The 27,241-nt window shown below is 44.4% G+C and overlaps 1 protein-coding gene across 10 annotated transcripts in view; it reads left to right on the top strand.

Moving 5' to 3' along the window:
• Positions 1–27,241, top strand: part of CACNA2D1 (calcium voltage-gated channel auxiliary subunit alpha2delta 1) — a 1,026,983-nt gene that overhangs the window by 707,859 nt on the left and 291,883 nt on the right. For all 10 annotated transcript variants that reach the window (XM_029615087.1, XM_029615085.1, XM_029615090.1 and 7 more), the window contains one exon: positions 19,512–19,561. In XM_029615087.1, coding sequence (XP_029470947.1) covers positions 19,512–19,561 — 50 coding nt within the window. The remainder of the gene's footprint in view (positions 1–19,511; positions 19,562–27,241) is intronic.

Genomic DNA, 27,241 nt, shown 5'->3' with positions numbered 1-27,241 from the left:
CTAATACTATCATTATCTGACAGCATTTCCCCTGTAGCACTCTGAATTTTTAGAATTTGATTTTGTACAGCCCTTGCTTTAAGTTTCCTGGCTAGCAGGCGGCCTGCTTTATTGCCCCCTTCAAAATATGTTTGCTTCATTGTATCTAATTAGAATGCTATTTCCTATCAGTGGGTCAGGGCTCTGTTTGTCTTATCTCCAGCCTACTAATCCACTGCAAGAGATCAACATGTTTCTTATTATCTTCTTTACGCACATGTGACGCTCTCGCTATTAATTTACCCCTTACCGCAGCTTTGAGGCTCTCCCAGACTACATTAGCTTAGACATCTTCCATGTTATTGTCCCTTACATAGTGTTATATATCTGTCTCCAGTTCTTTTAAGAATACTGTATCATCTAGGAGGCTTTCGTTAAGCTTCCAATATCGTTCCCCCAAGGGAGCTCCCAAGCCCCTAAGCTTTATCCATATAGCTGCGTGGTCTGACCACGTGAATGGATCTATCCCCGTAACTTGTGTATTATTAATTAAGGCTTTATCTACTAAAAGATAATCAATCCAAGAGTAAGATTGGTGTACCTTAGAGTAAAAAGTATAATTTTTATCTCCTGGATGAAATAACCGCCAGGCATCTATCATGTGCCATTCCCTCATCAGCCGTTTGAAGCTCTTTCTGTGTGAGCTACCATATCCTCCCCTGCCACTACTGGAATCTAGAAAGGGATATCTGGTAAGACTGAAGTCTCCTCCCATGATGAGGTATCCCTCTGGCCATTGCTGTAAAGCACTAGACACCTTTTGGATATGTGTCCCCTTCTCTTGATTGGGCGCGTATACATTAACTAGTGTATATATTGCAGAACCCATTTTAAACTTCAGGATAATATAACAGCCCTCTGTATCCCTAATCACAGAGACCACATCGATGATCACGTCTTTAGCAAATAGCACACCTACCCCTCCATACTTATTATTTTTAGTTGCGGCCGCAAGGTATTGCATCGGGTATTGTGGAGCCGCCATAAGTTTCTCATATTTCTTTTTCAGGTGAGTTTCTTGGCATAATAATATATCAACCTTTGCTCTATTAATATCCTGAAGTAAGCTTTTGCTTTTACAGTAAGTATTCAACCCCTTAACATTCCAGGATAATATTTTACTTCCCCCATCCCATTGACATAATAATACTATAGCCATGCCACCCTTGCATTAGCCATACGCCGCCAGTGTTGAATCTCTTGTGCCTCCCCTTAAGTGGCTCCCAGCTAATGGAATATATCTGAGAGACGTAGTGACATTCCCTGATAGGCATTCTAGCTTGCCCTGCTCTTTTTGTCGAGATTTGTAGGTCCCCCTCTATCCCTTCCCTAGTCCCTTGTGTCCATTGCTGGATGTGAGGACAGATGTCACCTCCCATGATCTGATCACTAGCGCATCACTCGTATCCCCCTCAGTTAAAACATTACCTTTCTGGTTATGGTTTAGTTACCCTCATAACCAAGTAGATACCTTAAGTTTTTATCAGAATGTATGTATCCCCCCTCAATTTCAACAGCGTAACTCAAACAACTATAGGATTACTGCCAAATCCCTTAGTAACCTTACCAGGGATGGTATAAATTTACCCTAACAACTACTTCTTAGACATATGAGGGAAACTGTAAAATACAGTAGTAAATTATTGATTACATTTTAAAACTCCTGGGAATCGGTATCAGAATATTCAGCGCTTCAATCTCCTGGGCTCTTGCCCACAAAGGGCTACAACCCCTCTCATTTATTTGTACTTTTGTAACGTCATTTACTTCATCCCGTTCATTATTTTTATCTTTATACCATAAGTGAAATCTACTCTAAAGATTACCTTTTTAAAATACCTTTCAGTGAATGTCCTAATGATCGAAAACAACTTATCTCATTTCTACTACTTCATATCTTGAAACAACTTATCTCATTTTTTATTTTTACTGCTGCTGTCGCCGTCTCTGTTGCTGTTTCTTATTCTTGCCTGCCCGACATTGACAATGTTTTGGTGTGAAACTCACGCCTGCTTCAGGGGACTTAAGATTGTTCCTACAATAAAAAGCACTTTGATCACCTTTCCTCATTAATTTTAAAGAAAATCTTTTTAAGCATGACGCTCACTCGAGACTTACATTATAGCTGATCCCAGCTTAACCCAGCAACTCACAGAGGTAAAAAGATGGCTCCCGAACGCTTTCGTTCACCTTTACCGGAAGTCAGGAACTTATACATTTGTCAAGGATGTCAGACCAGCCAATCGGCACAAACCTACATAAACACAGACCAGTCTACATCTTTGTTTAGGCCCGCAGGAGAGACCGTATCTAATTTAAAAATCCATCTCTGTTCACGTTGTAGAAGCCGCAAATTTATATTACTCCCCCGTGTTCATCCTGTTCAACCACTTCCAAAACTGTACAAGACAGACTCTCAAACGAGTCAACTTGTTCCATGCAATGTTGGACCAATGGCGCTTCTATCTTATTTCCTTTGAGCGCACTCTTGTGTTCAAATCTGGCAACTTCCTGGCCTAGCGCATGATCTTGTCTTTAATCGTGTATTTATGAAAACATACCACTATGTCCCTTGGTACATTGCCTTTAGGTTTTGCCAGTGCTCTGTGCACTCTGTCCAGAAGTATCTGTGGCGGGGCCTCATCTGGAGCAGGTTGTTGGTCATTAAGAAGGAAGCTGCAAATATCCAAGATGACTTTTTCACAGTCTATGTAGGGCTTTCCTTCAGGAATCCCCCTAAACCACAGATTCCCCCTTCCGGACCAGTTTTCCAAGTCCTCCAGCCATGTTTGTTGTTCATCCACCATCTTCTGCAGGGTTTTAAGCTCCTGCTGTGTCTCAGTCACCCTGTGCTCCTGCTCTCCCAGCTGGTTCTCTATCACATCCATCCGGACCCCAAGGTCAGCATAGTCATGCCGCATATCTGCTGCCAGGGTCTGCAGTTCTGCTCTGAGGGTGCCCATACCTTCATTTATCTCACTGACCCAGTGCTGAAAATCTTCTTTGGACAGCGCGGGGTCGATCGCTGATGCCGGAGAGTCAGCTCGCTCCTGCTCCCCCGGAGACGCAGGCCATTGCGCTGCCGTCTCATGATCTGAGAGGCTGTGACGCTTTGCGCCGGTCCACACCTTGTTAATTGTATCCGTTTCAGGGTCCAACCCTGTATGAGCTGCGCTGGTCACTCAGGAACTCAAGTAATAGTTTAAAGTTATTTTTCTGTACAAGTCCTCAGGTGGGTTTTGAACCTCCTCCACCTGGATGGGAGGCTGATGCCTTCCCCACTGAGCTAGCAACTCAGTTTCTGAAGTCTGGCTTCAAAAGTCCATCTTTAAACAACAAATCCAATGTTCAAAAGCCTGGCCCTGCTGGGCCTAACTGCCACCACCCACCGTACCTCTTGGGATGGTTTTTCTCGTCCCAGGATACAACCACCCGCTTGGCAGTTCTCTAGGTAAAGTGTCTTTATCGTAAGTCCAAACCAACAGAAGTCCCCGCGCTCACCTTCCTTGTGATAGTGGTTGCAGTCCTTCACATCGTCGGGGATATCCAGTGTCCAAGTTTCCCAGAGCAGCCAGGCAGCCTGTTCCTTCCTCCTCAGTCCCCGGCAGGAGACTGAGACTGCTTTATCAGGGAGTCCTTTTTATCATGTGGAAACTCCTCCCCCTACTGTATGCGATTGGCTTTGGAAAAGGCTCCTCCTCAATTTGGCCCTCCCCTTGAAGCCAAGGATTGGTTCCCAGCGCTCCACCCTCCATTTCCCACACCTGTGGCTCCTCAGGTCTTATAACCTCTGGGGGAAGGAACCAAGGGACATCTCTAGCCTGGCGTTGCCGTATTTTCCTTCCCCCCTTCTCCTGAATCTTTGGTTCCTGGGTCTTTACCTGACGGTTCTGGTTTGTGACATAGATCCCGTCACAGAGGCCTTCCCTAAATGTTTCCGGCGCGGCATCAAAAGAAAATTGCTTGCGTTCCGTGATTTTCTTTGCGGATCGACTTGCCTCTAGTTTGCCTGTGCTTGACCGCAGCGTTCTGAACCGTTTTCAAGCGGGGGATTCGCGATGCTATGAGGTTTTTGCAAGAATGAGGAGCGGAGCTCGGGCTTCACCTGCCATCAGTTCGGTGATGTCACTTCCTCCGCAGAATCTTTTGTTTTAATACTTACATGTCATGCATATCAGAAGTAAACTTAGGCGGCAGGGGACCCTGGCACGCCTATTTGTGCACAAATTTCAAGTTTTAATCCAGGAATGCCCACGCCCAGGCCACGCTCTTTTTTTACTTTTCATTTTTGCGTGCAGTGGCAAGTATGCGCGACTCCGGGCGGCTTTTAAAATCTTCTCGGTGCACGCCGGCCCGATATATTCACGCATCCCTAATTTTAACGAGCATCAGCTTTTACAATTCATCTTTACATCTCTTCCCACTCCTCATTCACCTCATGCCTCTTCCTTACCTCAGTGGCTCCCTCTGGATTCATTCCTCCTAATTTTGCTGCCTTTCTGTGCTTTCCACATTCAAATTCTGTGACATGCCTGAAAGCACATTGAATCCTGTGCAGTCTTTAGTTCAGCATTGCTGGTACAAATGACTGGAGGTTTGGTACCACTGGAAATCCTGCAATTCAGAAGGAGTGGTGATTTGTATTTTGCAGTCTACTTATGCCATCTCAAGGTTTCATCCAATTAAGATGAATTTTTCAATAATAATTCAAAAAGCAACTATCAGTGTCTCTGAGTGTATCTGGGTTCCCGACTGGCAGATATCAAGGGGCGCCAAAGGATTGATGTAATGAGCAAGGTATATATATATATATTTTTTTAAAGGGATAGTCTTGGCATCTTAACTTACTTTTGAAAAAATGATCTTAGCTTTATAATAAATTTTCCTTTTAGTATGATTTACATTTTGAAGTAGTTGGAAGTAGTTAGAGTCTTGGTGTATGTATATATATATTTTTATATACACCACATTCCACTAACAATGTAATTGCTTCTGAAAATTAATTTCCATGTCTATGGTAATCATAGAACAGATATCTCTTGTGAACTCACTTAGCCAGAAGTATAATCCATACAATCAAGCAATTTTCCTAGTACACACAGTTGGACGTTTGGGTGTTCCTGTGTTTTCTGGAACTGCATGGGATGTTTTTTTTTCTGTAACTGTTTTAGCAAATTTGCTGCATGAATAAAAATGTTTTTATTCTATATTGAAGGTAAGGCACTTTATTTATGATCAAAATAACTTTAAGTTTGACCCTATTTATACTATGGATTCAAAATAGACACTTCAGAATTTTGTAAATACTGTAAATAATTACACCTCATTCTGTTAATTCTCTCTAGCTTCTCCCTCTTCTCCCAGTTTGAACAGCCTTATTTTATTGTAACCATGGTTTCTTTGCACTTGTTCCATGTTCTTGTTTCATCTACACCCCTTGTTAATTGTAAACCAGCATGATGTGATTCTATCATGAATGCCGGTGTCATCGTTAAAAAATCAATGTGCATTATATATTTTTAAATTAATTACAGTGGATATATATTTCTGCTCTTTATTTGCACTCAAAATGCTGCATAAATTAGCTATATTCCATAAAAATATCCAAGGCAGAAAAATTAGCCTTAATTAAAATATATCTGACAGTTTTCCAAATATTATCCCTTATTAATATTCCTGCTGCTATTACTCTCTGCTGTACCTGCTAGCAATGGAGAAATCTTTATGGCAATGCCTCCCAGTAGGGGTATTGCAGTTAATAAATGCTACAAGTGAATTTAAATAATTACCTCTATAAAAGCCTTTCTATTACATAGATTTTCATACTCTGGAGACTAGATCAATTAATTAAACAGTTTAACCTAGGAGTGTCCAGCTTAATAGTACATTTTACATTCCAGTGGCCTGTTATCGGCTTGCAGAATATGCTCAATACAATCTTTCATTCCTTTAATTGTTTCTGAAATGTGATCAGTTTCATGATCAAAGAACTTTGCTATAAAATTTCACAGAAAATCCTACAGCAAACGTCTTCCAATGACCTGCAAAGCTCTGCATTTGTCCTGTTTTACATTAGCTTTGGAGTAGAAGGCCAACATAGCTTAGCCAACCAGAAATGTTTTTGGCTACAATAGAAAACCTAAAATATTGTACTGTTTTCGTTATCTATAAAAAGCCAAGATAAAGCCCAATGGGCAATTGAGGTGGTGAAATGCAGAGTTGCCTCACACTTTGGAGAGAAATAGATTTTGGTTTCACATATTCTTTCTTTGTGGTTTCCTTAAAGCCAGCATCTCCTTCTCTGGCTGGCTGGGTTGTGGTCACAACCGCACAATCTCTTTGAATGCCTTTCTAGAGGAGTTGAACATAAAACCTTGAGTTTTCCTTTTGCTTTTTTAGACTTCTCTGATTTACATCATATATCTGAGCTTGGAATCTAAGTGTTTCCTAGAAACAAATGTGTTAGGTATGAGCAAAGACATATTATTGAAAGGAATTGTAAGACACATCATGATTACTCTGCTTGAGTTATGGGCACCTGTTGTTCAAAAGGAATCGGCTTTTCCTACAACTTTTTCAATACGGATTTACAAGTTTTCTGATAACTTCACACTGAGATTGGAAGAAGCTGTGATAAAAGTATACTGCAGCCGCACACGCATTGCATAGCTGTGTGCAAGCTCCTTGCTGTGACACTCTTAGGGGAGTAAGGGAGGCGCACAGCATGAGGTACAATAAATTATCTTCTGCATTCCAATAAAACGAGTGTAGGAGTTTGTGATGAGAGCTCTGACCAGAAGGCCCAAAGTGAACCAGGAAAAATTCTAACTAAATATATTTATCCAAGATATTGGCTTCAAAGTCAGTCACAAAAGAAAGAGGAATTCAGATTCTAGGTGAATGGGTCATTCTCAAACCTCCCAATTCAGAGGCACACGTGGGGCTGTTGCCTGCGCATATTTACTTCTGCTAATTATTAGGTGTAAGTCAGAATTAAACTGACTGGGTAAGGGGGCAGTGTAGGCTGAAGAACCAGAAGGGTCTTGATGACCTAGAGATGGACTGGGCAAACTGGTGGACTAATAGGTAAAACTGGTAATTTCCTTCATGAGCACATTTTATAAAATGTAATCTCTTGCACGTGGAAAAGCCGACAAGTCCTAAGTAAAATATGCGAATAAAGTTTAGAAAGTGGGTGGGGTGGCGTAGCAATAATACGTTTCACACATATTGTTCTAAAAGTATATAACTATTTAATAAAGGGAAATATACTCTGAAAAAGGGAGGCCTAGGAATTAGAAGATGTGGAAGGGGTAAGAAACGGTGCCACAGAAGTAGCTTCTTACAAGAGCAGTTGGATGCTCTCATGTTGTGTAGACAATAGACATTCCTGGTGACCTGGGTCTGTTTTTTCGTCTTTAGAATCTGACAAAAGTACTGTGTGACTACCGAAGACTTAAGTGGCAATTCTATATAAATCTCTCATAGAAGGAATTAATGGTTTCTCTGAGGACAGCAGGATGGTTATCCACGCACGAGGGTGACATCATCAGATGGAGCCCAGCACGGAACTTTGATTTCAAAGATTCTAGAACTCTCGAACACACCCTACTGAGCATGTGCAGCTGTAGTCATCCCCTTGCCCCCTAGGCAGAGTCCCTCAGCCACTTTGTTTCCGTGGAGCCGTGTGGCTGCGGGAGCCCTGTGTCACAGTATTCAGCTTTGCTCTCTCCTCAGTTTTGGTAAGTGATGTTTTCTAGAGCTGCAGCTGTTTTTCTTTCCTTTATCTTGCGGTAGTTTTATTTTCTTTTCCTTTTTCTTCTTCTTTCCACTGTGTGCTAGCCGCATGCTGGGCCTTAGACACTGTGCAATCTGTCAGTCTATTACTATCCCTTATTAAGTAAATATGCACTGGCAGTTTAGTATCTGTATCCTCTCCTTGCTCTTTCTGTTTTTGTACCTTTGTCAGATGCTGGCAGTCCACGGGTGATCCATGTAGGCCACTGAGTATAGGGACTCACCTGAGTTCTACCTGGGCAGGAGTTCCATGTCATTTCACTGACTGATTGGCATCAATGGAGGTTCAGACAATAAAGAGATGAAGGACCACACTGTTCCTGTGGGGGGCAGAGCTCATCCTTCTCACATTCAAAGGAATTAGTCTCCATGGGCAGGACACCTGGATGACATAGCCTTCCCTCCTGCTTCCCTGTGATGGCAGTGCAGTCTCTTTGAGAGAGAGAGGGTGAACAGTAGCATGGGCAAATAGCTTGCTGCCACAACTTTGGTGCCATGCCAAGTAACAGTTACCTATGTACATCTGTGACCAGCGCACCGTTAATCTGACGCATCAATGTCAGGACCATGTCAGAGACCAGGACTGCCGGGGAGCCCTCAATGCCATCAAGGTGTGTGACCGCCCTTGATACTACAAGGGCCTTCTGTGCCATAGACATCGTCTTGAAGCACCGGAGTCATTGAGTGCTTTGGGCCTCAATGTGGTGGAGTAGTGATACCAATCTCTAGTGTTGGGAACCATTGAGCTCCATTGTCCCCCCTCAGTGCCATCAGAGCCACCCTTGATGCCATCAGTGTCATCGATTACTCAGTGCTACCCTCGATGCCATTGAGGAACATGGCCTTGCTGTGAAAGCTCAAGATGCATGGCCTCAATGCTAACAAACACCAAAAGATCCGAACATATTACCCCAATTTTAAAAGAATTGCATTAGCTACCAATTTCATATCAAGCTCAATATAAAACACTTTCATTAATTCACAAAACATTATATAATGAGAAAATGGAATGGCTTACAGCAGCACTGCATTTTCATATCCCTCAGAGATTGACTCGCTCTGCGAATAATGGGACATTACCCATCCCTTCCCCCAAAATAAATAGTACACCTAAAAACAGTGAGGCAAAGAGCCATATCAATAGCAGGCCCTCAGCTATGGAACCAATTACCTCAAGAATTAAGACTAGAATCCAACAGCAAAGTGTTTAAAAAAGCCATTAAGACCTGGCTCTTCCAGCAAGCCTTCTCATAACACATGAAACACATCATTTTTACTTATTTTATGTATGATTCAGTTATTTATTTATTTTATAACTTGAACAACTAGAAACATCAATAACACTTGATTGTATTTTAGATATTTTATTTATATTCTTATAATTTAAATTTTATGTAGTTTATGATATTTAAATAATATTTTAATGATGTTAACGATATTTTAATATCTTAAGTTATCTTTTTCAAATACTGTCATCCTATGTAATTGAATTCCATGTACTGTAAACCGATATGATGTACCATACGAACATCGGTATACAAAAACAAACAAACAAATAAATAAATGATGTGGCCACCCTCAATACTGTCGAGGTGAGTGGCCTCATTGCTGTGGCTGCCCTTGAGGCCATCGCAGTATGTGGCCTCAATGCCATAGTAGTGCAGAGCTACCTCGATCGCCATCGAGGTGTGGGGCTGCCATGGAGTCCATTGGGCTTGTTGGTCACCAATGCCATTCATTGCTGCTCTCAACAAGGACAAACACCATTAATGAGGCACTGGGATCAAAACTGAGTGCCCTGGTCAAACTCAAGGCCATCAACTGCTATGGCTCCTGAGAGCTCTCAAGTGCCTTGAAACCTTCAGGCAACAGGGGTTTCAGCCTTGGATGGATTGAATGCCGATGTCGCCATCCATTCAATGCAACCTGGGACATTATGGCATCCAGGCACAGTGTCCAGTGCTCTCCAGGCTCCCTGTAGTTTCCTGACAAGGTACTGAGGGGTATCCTGCTGTCCTTCATTGGCCTATAGCAATCGGGCATAATGGATACTGACAATCTCGAGGGCCTGAGCATCTGGGATCAGGGGCATCAGAGGCCCCACCTGGATTCATGCACCATTGGTGCATCGGTGCACCACCCATGCCAATGCTCTCCTCCACCCCTCCGTTCCCCCCCCCCCGCCAGTAACCTTTAGCTGCTCACCATTCATGTATAGTCTTCCCGCAAAGATATATCTATTTATGTATTAACGTATATTTATTATCCACAACTCCATGTTAATTGCTTATATGTATTATCTACTTGATCTTTCCAAAGCTCGTTATATACCTCGGTATACTCTCCAAGTTCCGCCTATCTCCCTGTTTTATTGTATTTCCCTGCTGTTCTAGGTTACATGTAAACCGATATGATGTCTCGACTAATCCCGGTATATAAAAACCCTAAACAAATACATAAATAAATAAATAAATAGTGAGCGCTCGCAAGATTATTGTCAGCCATATCCAGTGGCGAGGGACACCATCGAGTTCACAGCATTGACTCCCTTGGACAGATAGGTGAGCCGAGGGGAACTGTCGATGCTGCTGACTGTCATCGGTTCCTTTGAGCACCATGAGATGTCTCGGGGCCATTTTGGGGCTATAGAGCCCTCTGCCTGCAGGCACACCAGACATCTTGGATGCCACTGGTCCATCGATGCCTTTGGGCATCGGGGTCTCTGTCGGTGCTGCCAGGCTGTCAATGTCCACGGGTATCTGTGGTGCCGGGGATGGCGCTATATACCATTGAACTGATCAAAATACAGTCAAGCACCGTTGAATACCTGGGCGCAGCGTCATTTGGTGCCCTTGATGTGATCCATCGTTGGTGAGCACGAGAGCACTATTGGCCCTATGGGTGCCATCACCACGGTGGGTGCCAGTGTACATGGTCAGATGCTGCAGGACATGACACAGAGCACCATGGGCACCGTCGATTGTGATGGACTTCGCTGCTGCTGTTCCATGAGGGAAACAGCAGTAAGCCATTGCTGGTGCAGTTCTGCACCACAAAGTGTAATCCTGGAGGAATTCTGCACTACTGTGGAGCACAGAATTTGTGCAGAATTCCCCCCTGCACAGAATTGCCATTTTCTGCGCAGAATTGCCAAATTCTGAACAGAAAATGGCAAAGGAGACCCTGGCAAGCCGCGAACGGGGTGCGCAAAGATGAAGGCCCCGGTACACCGCTCGCGGCAAAGATGGAGGCCCTGGTGAGAGTGAATGCATGTGTGTGTGAGAGGAGAGGGAGGGGGTGAGAAAGGGGAGGGGGTGTGAGAGAGGGGAAGGGAGGGGTGTGGGGGTGGGGATGGGGTGTGGGAGAGGAGAGGGGGTGTAGGGAAGGGTGAGAACAGGGAGAAGGGTGTGAGGAAGGGGAGAGCAGGGAGAGGGGTGTGAGAGGGGGAGGATGAGAGAGCAGGGAGAGGGGTGTGAGAGCTTGAGGGGGGAAATGCTTGAGTATGGGTGCCAGAGAGAGGGAGCCTATATGAGGAGATTGTGAAGGAGTGTGTGTGTGAGAGAGATTGGGAGCGCGTGTGTATGAAAAAGGGATCGTGCCTATGTGAGGGTGTTGGCCTGTGTGAAGGGATTGTGTATGTGTGAGACAGAGCCAGTGTGAAGGGGTCATGAGAGAGAGACATAAGTAGCCTGTGTGAGGATGTATGTGTGAGAGATAAAGGGAGCTTGTGTGGGTGTGTATGCAAGAGAGAGGGACCCTGTATGAGGGTGTGTGTATGTGTACTAGAGAGAGGGAGCATGTGTGTGTGAGAGACGGAGGGACAGAGGGAGCCTGTGTGAGGGGCAGTACTGAGAATGGGGTCAAACTCTGGGAGTGGTGATAGAGTGGAAGGGGTTGAGCCTAGAGGTGGAGGGGGAGAGATACAGGCAGGTGGTGGGGTTGGGACCTGAGAGGGCAAAATGGCCAGGGGAGTAGGGAGAGCGAGTGGAAGGGGGCACTCTGACAGTGAATTTCTAGGGAAACTCTGCTCAAAATATTTAAAATTCTGCATCTCTAAGTAATAACATTTTTTCTGTATTAATTTAAAAATTAATGACTTAAAGACTAGCATGTAAATTGTGTTATTTTGACCAATATAAAGTTTGCAGAATTTTGCAGAATTTTAAGTTTTCTGTGCAGAATTTTAAATTATTTTGAGCAGAATTCCCCCAGGAGTAAAAGTGCTGGGGAGCATTGGTGAGGAAGGCGTCATCACACACTCTGTGATTGCTTTTTGGCAGCGGGCAGCCAATGACTCTTAACAGGTGGTGCTTGTCCTTGCTGTGCCAAGGGATTTTACCCACAAGCATGGCCGAACCCCTTCATAAGTGGGCCACCATCCACAGGATGGGTTACCACTGTATGAGTACACGTCAGCATACGTTTTCAGTGGATGGCTCTATTCTTCCAGTTGCCTTCTACTGTAAGGTGAGTGTGTGTTTTCCTCATGGTGAGCACAACAGGTTGTGTGCCACAACCACAGGACTGAGCTAGGACTGTGTTCCTGGTTGAACCCTTAAGGAAGTAGACACCAGGAGGGTAATGTTGGGAGTCTTCTCCTTCCTCAGAAGAGGAATAGATCTTTCAACCCCTCCCAGGTCACAAATCCCCTTTGAAGGGAAGCCCCTGGGGCTCCATCCCTTGCAGGTTAGCGCCATACTGGAGCCTCTTTGAATTGGTGCCTCTTCTGGTAGGCCATGACTGGAGTCAGAAGCGGCAGTCATTGGACTGTTTTTGCTGGGGGTCCCTCCATTGATTATCATGGTGACCTACCCCCATCTGAGGGTAGCTGCCAGTGGCAGATGGGTCATTTCTGAACCTCAACAATCAGTGATTGTTTCTCAACTCTCAGTTGGAGAGTTGAAAGTTTTTTCGGGATTGGGAGGCCCCGATTCCCATTCTTGTCCTATCCCTATAGGAAGTGAAGAGTCGACTGGGTTCCAGGGCAACAATTATGGGTTCCCCTCTGGATGCCCAGTTGTCCAACCCTACAAGGGATGTCCTTCATTCTCCATTTCCCAGAGAAGGGATGCCACTGATTCTGACTGGTGGTCATTCATGGTTCCTCGCGGGCTCCGAGAGACAGTTGAGCGGTAGTGTTCTCCTTAAGTTGCCCTAAGGCACAGCAGGTCTATTTCGCTAGGGAGTCATTCCAGAGTAGCTCCCCAGTAAAGATTAGGGGTTTTCCCATCCAGGAGTCAATGGGCATTTCACCTCAGGGACCCGACCTCAGTGAGGGGGGTTCTAGTCCAACTAATTGGCGAGTATGCCATTCAACCTATCACTGGAGGAAAGGAGGAGCAGAGGTGATATGATACAGACTTTCAGATACTTGAAAGGTGTTAATGATCAAAAGACAACGACAAACCTTTTCCGAAGGAAAAAAATCAGCAGAACCAGGGGTCACGATTTGAAGCTCCAGGGAGGAAGATTCAGAACCAATGTCAGGAAGTATTTCTTCACAGAGAGGGTGGTGGATGCCTGGAATGCCCTTCCGGAGGATGTGGTGAAGACCAGAACTGTGAAGGACTTCAAAGGGGCGTGGGATAAACACTGTGGATCCATAAAGTCAAGAGGCTGCCAATGAAGAGTGGGTGACTCGCCAGAATGATGGCTACGGCCTGGAGTCAATACCCTTATTAAATAAACATACACAGGCTTACTGTGACTCCAACGTCGCTCTAAGCTTCAACAGCAAGAGGAAATGTGGAAAAAAGGATTCACACTCACAAAGAGGGGAGTAGCTGGCTTGTTACGGCGGTTACTACCCCAAATCAAATAAGCCTGATACTTCACTTTCAATGCATATACAGCAAAGTTCTCTGATTCAATGGCAGGGGAGAAGAAAAACTGATACTTCACACATCCAGCAGAGCTCTCTGCTTCAACGGCAGGGGAGAAGAAAAGAGGGTTCGCACTCACAAAGCGGGGAGTAGCTGGCTTGTTACGGCGGTTACTACCCCAAACCAAATGTGCCTGATACTTCACTTTCGATGCACATCCAGCATGGCTCTCTGCTTCAACGGCATGGGAGAAGACTTATACGTCACGCATATCCAGCATAGCTCCCTGCTTCAACGGCAGGGGAGAAGAAAAACAACCAATAAGGGCTAATAACATAGTCTGTGTAAAACAAATAAATGGGTGCAGCTTGCTTATTGCGGCGGCTACTACCCCTAACGAATCAAGCTAGATATTTCACTTGGATACAGCTCCATCACTGCTCTCTACATTAAAGGTGGGGGTGGAAGGGAAATAGAACCAAGAGCTAAGAGAAACAGATAAGTATGAGAGAAAATATGTGTGAAGCTTGCTGGGCAGACTAGATGGGCCATTTGGTCTTCTTCTGCCGTCATTTCTATGTTTCTATGTTTCTATGTTTCACTGTATCCATGGCTGAGGAAGTTGGGGGATAAGGGACCCCATAACAGAGGTGCTGCTCTTTGGTTGCAGTGGCTTGCAGGCTGTATGTTCCCATTTTAGGGATAACCCTGTCTGCGGACAGGGGAGTCCCGGTTCATACAATGATTGTCACATTTACTGGACCTTGGGGGAAGTATATGTAATCATAGCTGAGGTATTAATACCTAAGCCAGGTTCATGGCAATCTGTTCTGAGATCACACTGAACCTGCCGTGCTCCACGAAGAAGACTTGATGGAGCTCTGGCAGGCAGGAGCCTCCAGAGTGAGGTAACTCCGATGTAAGACGAAGACTGAAGTGACGGAACAGCCCTTTTATAGGGTTGGAGCAGGAAATCAGTCCTTAGGTGGGGCCAGCAGGAACTGTGTAGGACCGTGGACAGCGGCCTACACAGCGTTGTCACGTAAAGAAGCAAGGCTGGCCTGAGAAGCAGGGCTCATAACAGTAGAGCAGCTTTTAAATTAGAACAAAGGGGAAAGCCAACAGCAGCGCATGGTTCGGAGAGAGGTATCTTCAAAGGATACTAATGATGCATTAGAATTAGGGCATCCCGACAGTGAGGTTCCAATAATTAGAAAAGTAGTCCAAGTGCCTGTAACTAAAAACTCACCTGAGCTAAAAAATTCTAACTTATCCCTATCAATTAAAAAGCAGAATGAAAATACAAACAAAAAACAAACTTTGAAATGTTTGTATGCTAATGCCAGAAGTCTAAGAAGTAAGATGGGAGAATTAGGATGTATAGCAGTGAATGATGACATAGACTTAATTGGCATCTCAGAGACATGGTGGATGGAGGATAACCAATGGGACAGTGCTATCTCGCAATATAGACAAGAGCACCCGGGAGGCGGTGTGACGCTTTATGTCCGTGATGGCATATAGTCCATGGCATAGAGTCCTGCATGAGCCTAAATGCATAATTGAATAAGAACATAAGAAAATGCCATACTGGGTCAGACCAAGGGTCCATCAAGCCCAGCATCCTGTTTCCAACAGTGGCCAATCCAGGCCATAAGAACCTGGCAAGTACCCAAAAACTAAGTCTATTCCATGTTACCATTGCTAATGGCAGTGGCTATTCTCTAAGGGGCGGATTTTCAAAGGCCCGCGCACGCATTTTGCATACGCCGCCGGTGCGCGTAAAGCCCCGGGACGCGTGTAAGTCCCGGGGCTTTTGTAAGGGGGCGTGTCGGGGCGGGGCCTACTGCCGTGGCGTTTCGGGGGCGGGCCCGGGGGCGTGGCGCTGGCCCGGGGGCGTGGTCGAGGCCTCCGGACCAGCCCCCGGGACCGGAGGACGGAGCGGGGCTGCCCGCCGACGCGCGCAAAGTTACGCCTGCTTCCAGCAGGCGTAACTTTGCCGACAAAGGTAAGGGCGGGGTTAGATAGCGCCGGGGGGGTGGGTTAGGTAGGGGAAGGGAGGGGAAGGTGCGGGGAGGGTGAAGGAAAGTTCCCTCCGAGGCCGCTGCAAAATCAGAGCGGCCTTGGAGGGAACGGAGGCAGGCTGCTTGGCTTAGCGTGCGCAGGCTGCCGATTTTGCGCAGCCTTGCGCGCGCCAACCACAGATTTTATAAGATACGCGCGGCTACGCGCGTATCTTATAAAATCAGGCGTACTTTTTAAAATCTGCCCCTAAGTGAACTTAATAGCAGGTAATGGACTTCTCCTCCAAGAACTTATCCAATCCTTTTTTAAACACAGCTATACTAACTGCACTAACCACATCATCTGGCAACAAATTCCAAAGTTTAATTGTGCATTGAGTAAAAAAGAACTTTCTCCGATTAGTTTTAAATGTGCCCCATGATAACTTCATGGAGTGCCCCCTAGTCTTTCTACTATCCGAAAGAGTAAATAACCGATTCACATCTACCCGTTCTAGACCTCTCATGATTTTAAACACCTCTATCATATCCCCCCTCAGTCATCTCTTCTCCAAGCTGAAAAGTCCTAACCTCTTTAGTCTTTCCTCATAGGGGAGTTGTTCCAGTCCCCTTATCTTTATGGGTAGAAATCCCTTGTGTGTTGGGGAGGACTACAGTGATAGGGGTATACTACCGTCCACCTGGTCAAGATGGTGAGACAGACAGTGAAATGCTAAGAGAAATTAGGGAAGCTAACCAAATTGGTAGTGCAGTAATAATGGGAGATTTCAATTACCCCAATACTGTCTGGGTAAATGCATCATCAGGACATGCTAGAGAGATAAAATTCCTGGATGGAATAAACAACTGCTTTATGGAGCAATTGGTTCAGTAGCCGACAAGAAAAGGAACAATTTTAGATCTAATTCTCAGTGGAGCACAGGATTTGGTGAGAGAGGTAACGGTGGTGAGGGTCGCTTGGCAATAGTGATCATAATATGATCAAATTTGAATTAATGACTGGAAGGAGACAATAAGCAAATTCACGGCTCTCGTGCTAAACTTTCAAAAGGGAAACTTTCATAAAATGAGAAAAATAGTTAGAAAAAAACTGAAAGGAGCGGTTACAAAGGTAAAAAGTATGCAAGAGGCATGGTCATTGTTAAAAAAATACCATCCTAGAAACACAATCCAGATGTATTCCACACATTAAGAAAGGTGGAAAGAAGGCAAAACGATTACCGGCATGGTTAAAAGTGAGGTGAAAGAAGCTATTTTAGCCAAAAGATCTTCATTCAAAAATTGGAAGAAGGATCCACAGAAGAAAATAGAATAATGCATAAGCATTGGCAAGTTAAATGTAAGACATTGATAAGACAGGCTAAGAGAGAATTTGAAAAGAAGTTAGCCATAGAGGCAAAAACTCACAGTAAAAACTTTAAAAAATATATCTGAAGCAGAAAGCCTGTGAGGGAATCAGTTGGACCGTTAGATGATCAAGGAGTTACAGGGGCAATTAGAGAAGATAAGGCCATCACGGAAAGGTTAAATGATTTTTTTTGCTTCAGTGTTTACTGAAGAGGATGTTGGGGAGATACCCGTATCAGAGAAGGTTTTCATGGGTAATGATTCAGATGGACTGAACCAAATCACGGTGAACCTAGAAGATGTGATAGGCCTGATTGACAAACTGAAGAATAGTAAATCACCTGGACTGAATGGTATACACCCCAGGGTTCAGAAGTAACTAAAAAATTAAATTTCAGATCTATTCGTAAAAATATGTAACCTATCATTAAAATAATCATTGTACCTGAGGACTGGAGAGTGGCTAATGTAACCCCAATATTTAAAAAGGGCTCCAGGGGCGATCTGGGAAACTACAGACCGGTTAGCCTGACTTAAGTGCCAGGAAAAATAGTGGAAAGTGTTCTAAAGATCAAAATCACAGAACATATAGAAAGACATGGTTTAATGGAACAAAGTCAGCATGGCTTTACCCAAGGCAAGTCTTGCCTCACAAATCTGCTTCACTTTTTTGAAGAAGTTAATAAACATGTAGATAAAGGTGAACCGGTAGATGTAATATATTTGGATTTTCAGAAGGTGTTTGACAAAATTCCTCATGAGAGGCTTCTAGGAAAAGTAAAAAGTCATGGGATAGGTGGCGATGTCCTTTCATGGATTGCAAACTGGCTAAAAGACAGGAAACAGAGAGTAGGATTAAATGGACAATTTTCTCAGTGGAAGGGAGTGGGCATTGGAGTGTCTCAAGGATCTGTATTGGGACCCTTACTTTTCAATATATTTATAAATGATCTGGAAAGAAATACGACAAGTGAGATAATCAAATTTGCAGATGATACAAAATTGTTCAGAGTAGTTAAATCACAAGCAGATTGTGATAAATTGCAGGAAGACCTTGTGAGACTGAGAATTGGTCATCCAAATGGCAGATGAAATTTAATGTGGATAAGTGCAAAGTGATGCATATAGGGAAAAATAACCCATGCTATAATTACACAATGTTGGGTTCCATATTAGGTGCTACAACCCAAGAAAGAGATCTAGGTGTCATAGTGGATAACACATTGAAATCATCGGTTCAGTGTGCTGCGGCAGTCAAAAAAGCAAAGAGAATGTTGGGAATTATTAAAAAGGGATGATGAATAAAACGGAAAATGTCATAATGCCTCTGTATCGCTCCATGGTGAGACCGCATCTTGAATGCTGTGTACAATTCTGGTCACCGCATCTCAAAAAAGATATAGTTGCAATGGAGAAGATACAGAGAAGGGCGACCAAAATGATAAAGGGAATGGAACAACTCCCCTATGAGGAAAGAGGTTAGGAATTTTCAGCTTGGAGAAGAGACGGCTGAAGGGGGATATGATAGAGGTGTTTAAAATCATGAGAGGTCTAGAAAGAGTTAATGTGAATCAGTTATTTATTCTTTTGGATAATAGAAAGACTAGGGGGCACTCCATGAAGTTAGCAAGTAGCACATTTAAAACTAATCGGAGAAAGTTCTTTTTTACTCAACGCACAATTAAACTCTGGAATTTGTTGCCAGAGGATGTGGTTAGTGCATTTAGTGTAGCTGTGTTTAAAAAAGGATTGGATACGTTCTTGGAGGAGAAGTCCATTACCTGTTATTAATTAAGTTCACTTAGAGAATAGCCACTGCCATTAGCAATGGTAACATGGAATAGACTTAGTTTTAGGGTACTTGCCAGGTTCTTATGGCCTGGATTGGCCACTGTTGGAAACAGGATGCCGGGCTTGATGGACCCTTGGTCTGACCCACTATGGCATGTTCTTATGTAGTGCTTTCAGCATGGTGTGGTTCCCTGCTTTGTCCTGCTTGGACAGCCTATAGCTTCAGAATCACCACGTATGAGGACTACCATCCTACTTGTAACAGGTGTTCTCTGAGGACAGCAGGATGTTAGTCCTCATGAAAGCCACCCGCCTCCCCTGGGAGTTGGTTTCTCCATGTATGAGCTATATCATGTACTGAGAGACTCAGCCTAGGGGCAGGGTAATAACTACAGCTGCACATGCTCAGTAGGGCGTGTTTGAAAGTTCTAGAATCTTTGAGATCAAAGTTGCGGGTCAGGGCTCCATCCAATGATGTCACCCATGTCTGAGAGCTAACATCCTGCTATCCTTGGAGAACACCTGTTACAGGTAAGCAACTCTGCTTTCTTGGTGTTTTCTACAGATAAAAAGCATTTACATCATTTCCAAGAGCTGTTTCAAACAAAATTGATTATAATATAATATTTCTATAGAATTAAAGGAACTACATTATTTACCCTATTTGTTTTTCTTTTTTGGTGTTCTAAAGGATACTATTATGAAATCCCTTCCATCGGAGCAATCAGAATCAACACACAGGTAAGATGTTGCATTAGAAAAGAACGTGATCATTTCAGGTACAGGTTTCTGTTCTGTTAATTTGAACTGGATTTGAGATAAGAAACCATCGGATATGCTATATCACTGGCAATTATTTATCACAGTTGGATATCTTAACAGTTCATAGCGGAAGCTATTTTACTTATTGAATAGAAGACATCGTTTCCGTTTTTTTGCTGTCATGAATATTCATTCCTTCTCTGTATACCATTATTAAGATCTGAAACACACAATTTTGTTTGAAATAGGCTTTGTGACTGGACAATTGTCAGAGCATTACAGAGAGCTTCACCTCCGGGTCACAGAGTCAAATCCAGGTGAGGTTAGGGGAATCTTAGAAAAAGTGGCCTTTGTGAAATGACTCGCTGGACAGGAGTCCAACATTATTTGTTGTTAATTAGCAGCATGACTGGCAGCCTCAGCAGAGAGAGCAGATATTATGAGATATGGAGAGTGAATTGCCATCTCATGAGAGCAGCTGAGACACCCTGGTAGGTCGGTTTAGGGAAACCTGTATTGTGACCAATGTCCTACACCTGTTCTGGGGACACAGGTTCAATATTTTTGTATAAGGATTGCAACCTCTGCTCTCCGTCCCTGTGCCGCAGCATAATAGCAGGCACCCACCCAATCCATTTTTAGTTTTTCACTTTCAATAGCAGATAAGTGTTTTTCTCGTAAACAGGCTATGGAAACAGTGTTAGAACTTTCTTCCGTTTAACATGTTCCATGGATAAATTCATGTGGCCATAAGTACATTAAGGTAAGGTATTTAAGTGCTCAGCCAAGACAAATTGAAGGAGAATAAGATTGCAGGGTTCCCGGCCAGACCCCACAATCACACCTGAAATGCCCGCACCATTCTACCTGATCTTCAAGGAAGTACAGCCTCCCTGTGACGCTCTGAGTTTGAAAATTATCTTTCTCCTGATACCCTCCCAAACTAACAAACCTACCCAGCCCCCCTTCCCCAACCCCATATATCATAGTGAGGGTCCCATTAGACAGAGGGGCCCTATGGGAGCACGTGATCTCTGTGCCAGGGTGATGCATCGCCCTTCCAAGGGTAACTACGCCATGGAAAATGGAACTGTTATCCCCACTCAACAATGTTCTCACATCTCGCGTAAGCGACCCGCGCCTGACAGTCCATCTGCAAGAAAAACCTTAGAAATAGCCCAATATACCTTATATTATCCGGCCTCTCCAGGCCCCGTCTCAGCCCTGAGTGTGAAGCAACAAGGGGGAGGGACACACCTCCCCAATGAGAGGATCCGAGTCCCCATATTGTAACACAAATGACAGAACAAGAACAGGCCCTCTAGGGCGAAATGTTTCATGCCACGTAAGGGCTGAGCTCAGGTAAGTGCTTCAAAAAAAGAAAAAATAATAAAAGGCAGAGATAGTGTAGAGGGTTTTTGCAGGACTTCCTCTGGTCTTTTTTCTCTTTGTAATATCTACGCACCAAATGATTACTCCAAACGCTTTTACACCAATATATTTCAAGTACTGGCTCAGCAATCTCAGGGAGATCTGTATGTTATGGGAGACTTCAATTGGGTGGTGGATCCAGCATTGGATAAATGTCCAGGGGATAAGAACAGTCAACCGCAGATGAATAGAGGCTCTAACTACTTATGTTCCCAGTTAGAACTGATAGATGTGTGGAGGATCATGCACCTGGAGGAATGAGATTATACGCATAATTCCAGGGCCCACGCTACCCTCTCACGCATTGATTACATACTTATCTCTAAATCATCCTTTTTCAATATCAAAAAAGCAATAATTGGGCAGCAGGTAATCTCGGATCACACGCCCATCTGGGTTGAACTCTCCCCAGCTGGCGTGCTTTATGGCCCCCATACCTGGAGATTTCCCAATTTCCTTAGCAAAGACAAAGAGTTTCAGATGGCTCTTCAGGAGAGATGGACAGAATTTATGACACATAATCAGATTCAGAGGAAATGCTTTTGCCATTTTCTCTGGGAAACAGCAAAAGCGGTTCTCCGGGGGGGGGGAATCATTGCTTAACAACATGCCTTACTGGGTCAGACCAAGGGTCCATCAAGCCCAGCATCCTGTTTCAAACAGTGGCCAATCCAGGCCACAATTACCTGGCAAGTACCCAAAAACTAAGTCTATTCCATGTTACCGTTGCTAGTAATAGCGGTGGTTATTATCCAAGTCAACTTAATTAATAGCAGGTAATGGACTTCTCCAAGAACTTATCCAATCCTTTTTTAAACACAGCTATACTAACTGCACTAACCACATCCTCTGGCAACAAATTCCAGAGTTTAATTGTGCGTTGAGTGAAAAAGAACTTTCTCCGATTAGTTTTAAATGTGCCCCATGCTAACTTCATGGAGTGCCCCCTAGTCTTTCTATTATCTGAAAGAGTAAATAACCGATTCACATCTACCCGTTCTAGACCTCTCATGATTTTAAACACCTCTATCACATCCTCCCTCAGCCGTCTCTTCTCCAAGCTGAAAAGTCCTAACCTCTTTCGTCTTTCCTCATAGGGGAGCTGTTCCATTCCCTTTATCATTTTGGTCGCCCTTCTCTGTACCTTCTCCATCGCAATTATATCTTTTTTGAGATGCGGCGACCAGAATTGTACACAGTATTCAAGGTGCGGTCTCACCATGGAGCGATACAGAGGCATTATGACATTTTCTGTTTTATTCACCATTCCCTTTCTAATAATTCCCAACATTCTGTTTGCTTTTTTGACTGCCGCAGCACACTGAACCGATGATTTCAATGTGTTATCCACTATGGGGCAGATTTTAAATACTTTCGCGAGCGCGTACTTTATAAGATACGCGTGTAGCCTATAAAATTCGGGGTCGGCGAGCGCAAGGGGGTGCACATTTGTGCAACCTGCGCGTGCCGAGCCCAGCGCGCGCTGCCTGTTCTCTCCCTTCCCCTACCTAACCCACCCCCCTTGGCCCTATCTAAACCCCCCCTTAACTTTGCGCGCATTGGCCGGCTGCCCCGCTCCGTGGTTCGGTCCCGGGGGCTGTTCCGGAGGCCGCGGCCACGCTCCCGGAACGCCCCCGGGCCGAAACCACGCCCACATCGCCGCCCCCGAAACGCCACACCCCGCCCCTAAATGCTGCGTCATCCCGCCACGCCCCCAACAGGAAGCCCCGGGGCATACGCGCGTCCCGGGGCTCTGCGCGCGCCAGCCCTGCGCGCGTAAATCCAGAAGGATTTACGCGTGCAGGGGTTTTAAAATCCGCTCCTATGACGCCTAGATCTCTTTCTTGGGTTGTAGCACCTGATATGTAACCTAACATTGTGTAACTATAGCGTGTGTTATTTTTCCCTATATGCATCACCTTGCACTTATCCACATTAAATTTCATCTGCCATTTTGATGCCCAATTTTCCAGCCTCACAAGGTCTTCCTGCAATTTATCACAATCTGCTTGTGATTTAACTACTTTGAACAATTTTGTATCATCTGCAAATTTGATTACCTCACTTGTCGTATTTCTTTCCAGATCATTTATAAATATATTGAAAAGGGTCCCAATACAGATCCCTGAGGCACTCCACTGGCCACTCCCTTCCACTGAGAAAATTGCCCATTTAATCCTACTCTCTGTTTCCTGTCTTTTAGCCAGTTTGCAATCCACGAAAGGACATCGCCTCCTATCCCATGACTTTTTACTTTTCCTAGAAGCCTCTCATGAGGAACTTTGTCAAACGCCTTCTGAAAATCCAAGTATACTACATCTACCGGTTCACCTTTATCCACATGTTTATTAACTCCTTCAAAAAAGTGAAGCAGATTTGTGAGGCAAGACTTGCCCTGGGTAAAGCCATGCTGACTTTGTTCCATTAAACCATGTCTTTCTATATATTCTGTGATTTTGATGTTTAGAACACTTTCCACTATTTGTCCTGGCACTGAAGTCAGGCTAACTGGTCTGTAGTTTCCCGGATCACCCCTGGAGCCCTTAACTTTTGTAAGCCCTTTACTTTTGTAAGTAAAAGTTAAAAACGTATTAATAATTCTATTCTCCAGTTAGAACAGTAGGTGAAACAATCCAAAAGAGAATTTTTATTGAAGCCTTTGCCCACCCAAAGACACAGGTACTTTGCTCTTTTGGAGAGCCTCAATTGTCTACTTCATCGCAGGGCTCAACAATCTCTGCAAATATCAGCCCTAAACGTTTACAAATATAGCAATAAATCAGGGAATTATTTAGCTAGGCCTCAAAACAGGGAGAAGTCACGCCCTCATCTCTATATGCATACTAAATCGGGGAAAGTGGTCTCCTCAAAAAAGGAAATAGGTAAGGTGTTTTGGGACTTTTATACTACTGTATACTCTTACGATGTTCCAGGGGAGGAAAAAGGAAGAGGACATTTTCTTTGATGGTATTGATCTTCCTCAGCTAAGTGAAACACAGTTGGCGTTTCTGAATAAACCTTTACATGTCCAAGAAGTATCTAAGGTTATAAGTGCTATGGTGACTGGCAAATCCCTGGGCCCAGATGGCCCCTCTTGACTTTTATAAAATTTTGAATTTAAAAGTATCCCCCTTAATGTCACAGTTCTTCAACTCAGCCTTGGCAGAGGGTGTGCTCCCACAGGACTTTGTTGCATTCGGGCCTGTTTCTTACCCTCGTTCCACCCTCTTTACCGCTGTGGCAACTCCCTCTGGGCCTGATGGATGGCTTGCTGCTGCAGCGTCTCCTTGCCGCTTCTCCCCAGAATCCCCAGGCTGGCCTGATGCTGCAGATCTGCCATGTTCCCGATGACGTAAAGGCATGCGTGCGCGCGCCCCAGAGTTTGTACCGGCAAGGGCGCGTACCTTGGGGGCGTCCCCCCGTAGTGACATCATCCGCTTCCATGTTAAAAGGACTTTTGCTTGCAACTTCGAATCGAGTTAGCAAGGTCTCGAATCTCTCTCCCTTGGATACGATTTGCCCAAGCTACTCTGCCTCCTTGAACTTACCTAGAGGTACCTGCTTCCCGGGGGCCCCGCTCTCTCTTCTTGTTTTCAGATTGCTAAAATGGGATCCGGCACTCGCTCCTCGAGGGCCTACGTCCCTGAATGCTCAGAAGACTCCTGACTACCTGGAAGTGATCGCAGAAGTGGAAACAGTGAGTTCTATTACAGATAGGAACCAGTACTCGCTCAATGAGGGCCTATGTTCCTAATCTCCAAGACTCCCTTCTGTCTAAGACATTATCGCAGGTACAGAGATCGTGAGTTACTATTATAGATTGCAGTTAGGAACCGGTACTCGCTCCACGAGGGTCTATGTTCCTAAAACCCTCCAAAGACTCTCTTCTATTCTATAAGCCATCTCACACACAGATATTGTGAGTTCTCATTTCAGACTGCTCATAGGAACCAGCACTCGCCTACGGATCCTGTTCCTGAATATACTGAAAACTCTGTTGAGGGGATTAATTTACAGATCTCTATAATTCTCAGCAACCCAGAGACCGCTATTCCAGTATCTGAGGAACTTCAGCCCTGCTGGGCACATCAGCTCACTACTGCCACCTCTGGTGGTTCTACTTCCTGTCTAAAGAACTATCTATGTTTGTCTCCATACTCCAGCCTAGCTGGTGGTCCCTCTCAGGTTATCCTCCTGGGGGCACTGTCATCTGCCATCGGCCCAGGGATTCACCAATTTACCTCAAGTGTTCTTCCCCACACTACTAGTGCTATACCATACAGACTGTCACTCTATGGGGAACCTACCCACTACAGATCGATAACTCCGCCTACGGAGTATTACAAAGTGCTAGCTCCTCCCCTTGGGGGAGCAGCATTGAACAGACTTTAATACTGCCCATATCATCATTCTTCCAAAACCGGGGAAAGACCCTACAAATCCGACTTCCTATTGGCCTATTTTGCTCCTTAATTGCAATTGCAAAATATTGGCAAAAATATTAGCGAATAGACTCACTGTAGTCTTTAATCTTTAATATCTGAGACTCAAGCCGGATTCGTAAGGGGCAGGACGGCCAGCTCCCATATCATAAAATTAATAACGGCAATGACAATTTGTCAATTGAATAATGTCCTGGCCCTTGCCTTAGGGTTCGATTCTGAAAAGGCATTCGACAGGATGTCATGGCCTTATATGTTTCGGCATTGCAGTTCTTTGGTCTGGAAGGTAACATTGTACGATACATTTCTCTCCTCTATCATAGCCCTCTTTCTCATATCCTGGTAAATGGGGAAAGGTCCGAGGCCGTAGAGATTAAATGTGGGATTCGTCAAGGGTGCCCTTTGTCACCCCTCCTTTACATGTTATCTATTGATCCCTTGCTGAGGAAGATTATCCTTGCCCGTGACATTGAAGGATTTTCACATCATCCATTTACCTTCAAATCAGCGGCATTTGCAGATGATGTGCTGATCTTTCTTACTAACCCTGTGCAGTCTCTTTCTCCTCTTATGCTTCTTCAAGAACAGTTTGGTGCATTTGCAGGGCTTAAAATAAATTGTGACAAGTCCAAAGCTTTAGACACAGGAGGATTAAATTAAATGCCATAGCTGGGTGTGTTCCCTTTAAAATGGGTGGAGAAGATGAAATATTTGGGAGTCCATATACCTGTGGACATTAGGCACATTCACTGAGCAAACATCGTACCACTTCTTACCCAGACAGATTCCTTGCTTAAGAGATGGAGGGGACTTCCTGTTTCACTTTGGTGCAAGGTTCAGATTTTGCAGATGATGTGGTCCCTAAATGGCTGTATGTTTTACTGATGGCACCAATCTGGTTAACCAATCAGAATCGTAAAGAACTGGATACAATTTTTAACTCATTCCTTTGGTAAGGGAAGAAACCTAGAATCGCGCTAGTCACCCTTAAGAGGCTGTTACAGCAGGGGGGTATTGGCTGTCCAAATTTAGTTCTATATAATCTGGCGGCTATGCTTCGCTGGACTAGAGATTTGCTATGAGGATCCTCAATATACTTACCCAGACTGCATCTTAGGAAGTAGTATGGGATTTCCTCTCTTAACGCCATAGTTTTAGGACAGTCGAGGGATACTCCGTCCCACTTGAAGCAGCACCTTCTTCTCCAGTCAAGCCGACAAGCCTGGAGGTGTCTCTGTCGCCTGCTGGGTACACCTTCCTACACAGTGACCTTACTGACGCTGAATAATAATCCACTTTTCCCCCCCGGAATGGGACACACGATCTTTTCACAGTTGGAGCAAAAAGGTCTCTCTCATTTATACCACATGTTTTCCCCGATGACACACCGATTTCTGAGTTTTCAAGAAGTACAGGAATCATTTCAGATACCGCCCCACCAATTTTACGGGTATTTATAGACCAGACATTGTGCGCTCTCTTCCACTTCTACCCTGATTGAATCTCCCTCTGCGGTTAAGGTGTGGGAGATCATCAGTGCAATCCCAGTAAAAGCGCTGTGCCCATCCATTGCATGCTTTCGTAAAAAGATACAACAGGCAATCCCAGACAGGGATCTGAACTCACTTTATCTTAAATGGTCTCAATGGTCAGATTTTCGTCTGGCCTTCTCATATTTTCAAAGCTGTTTTGTAGAGATACCGAAAATTGCTGAGATTATGGACTTACGAGACACATAATTGAAATTTTTGTGGCGTTTTTATTGGACGCTGGTTAGGGCGCATTG

Source organism: Rhinatrema bivittatum, chromosome 9, assembly GCF_901001135.1.
Source record: "Rhinatrema bivittatum chromosome 9, aRhiBiv1.1, whole genome shotgun sequence".
NCBI lineage: Eukaryota > Metazoa > Chordata > Amphibia > Gymnophiona > Rhinatrematidae > Rhinatrema > Rhinatrema bivittatum.
Note: the sequence above shows the minus strand (reverse complement) of the source record. Positions and strands in the feature narration are given on the sequence as shown.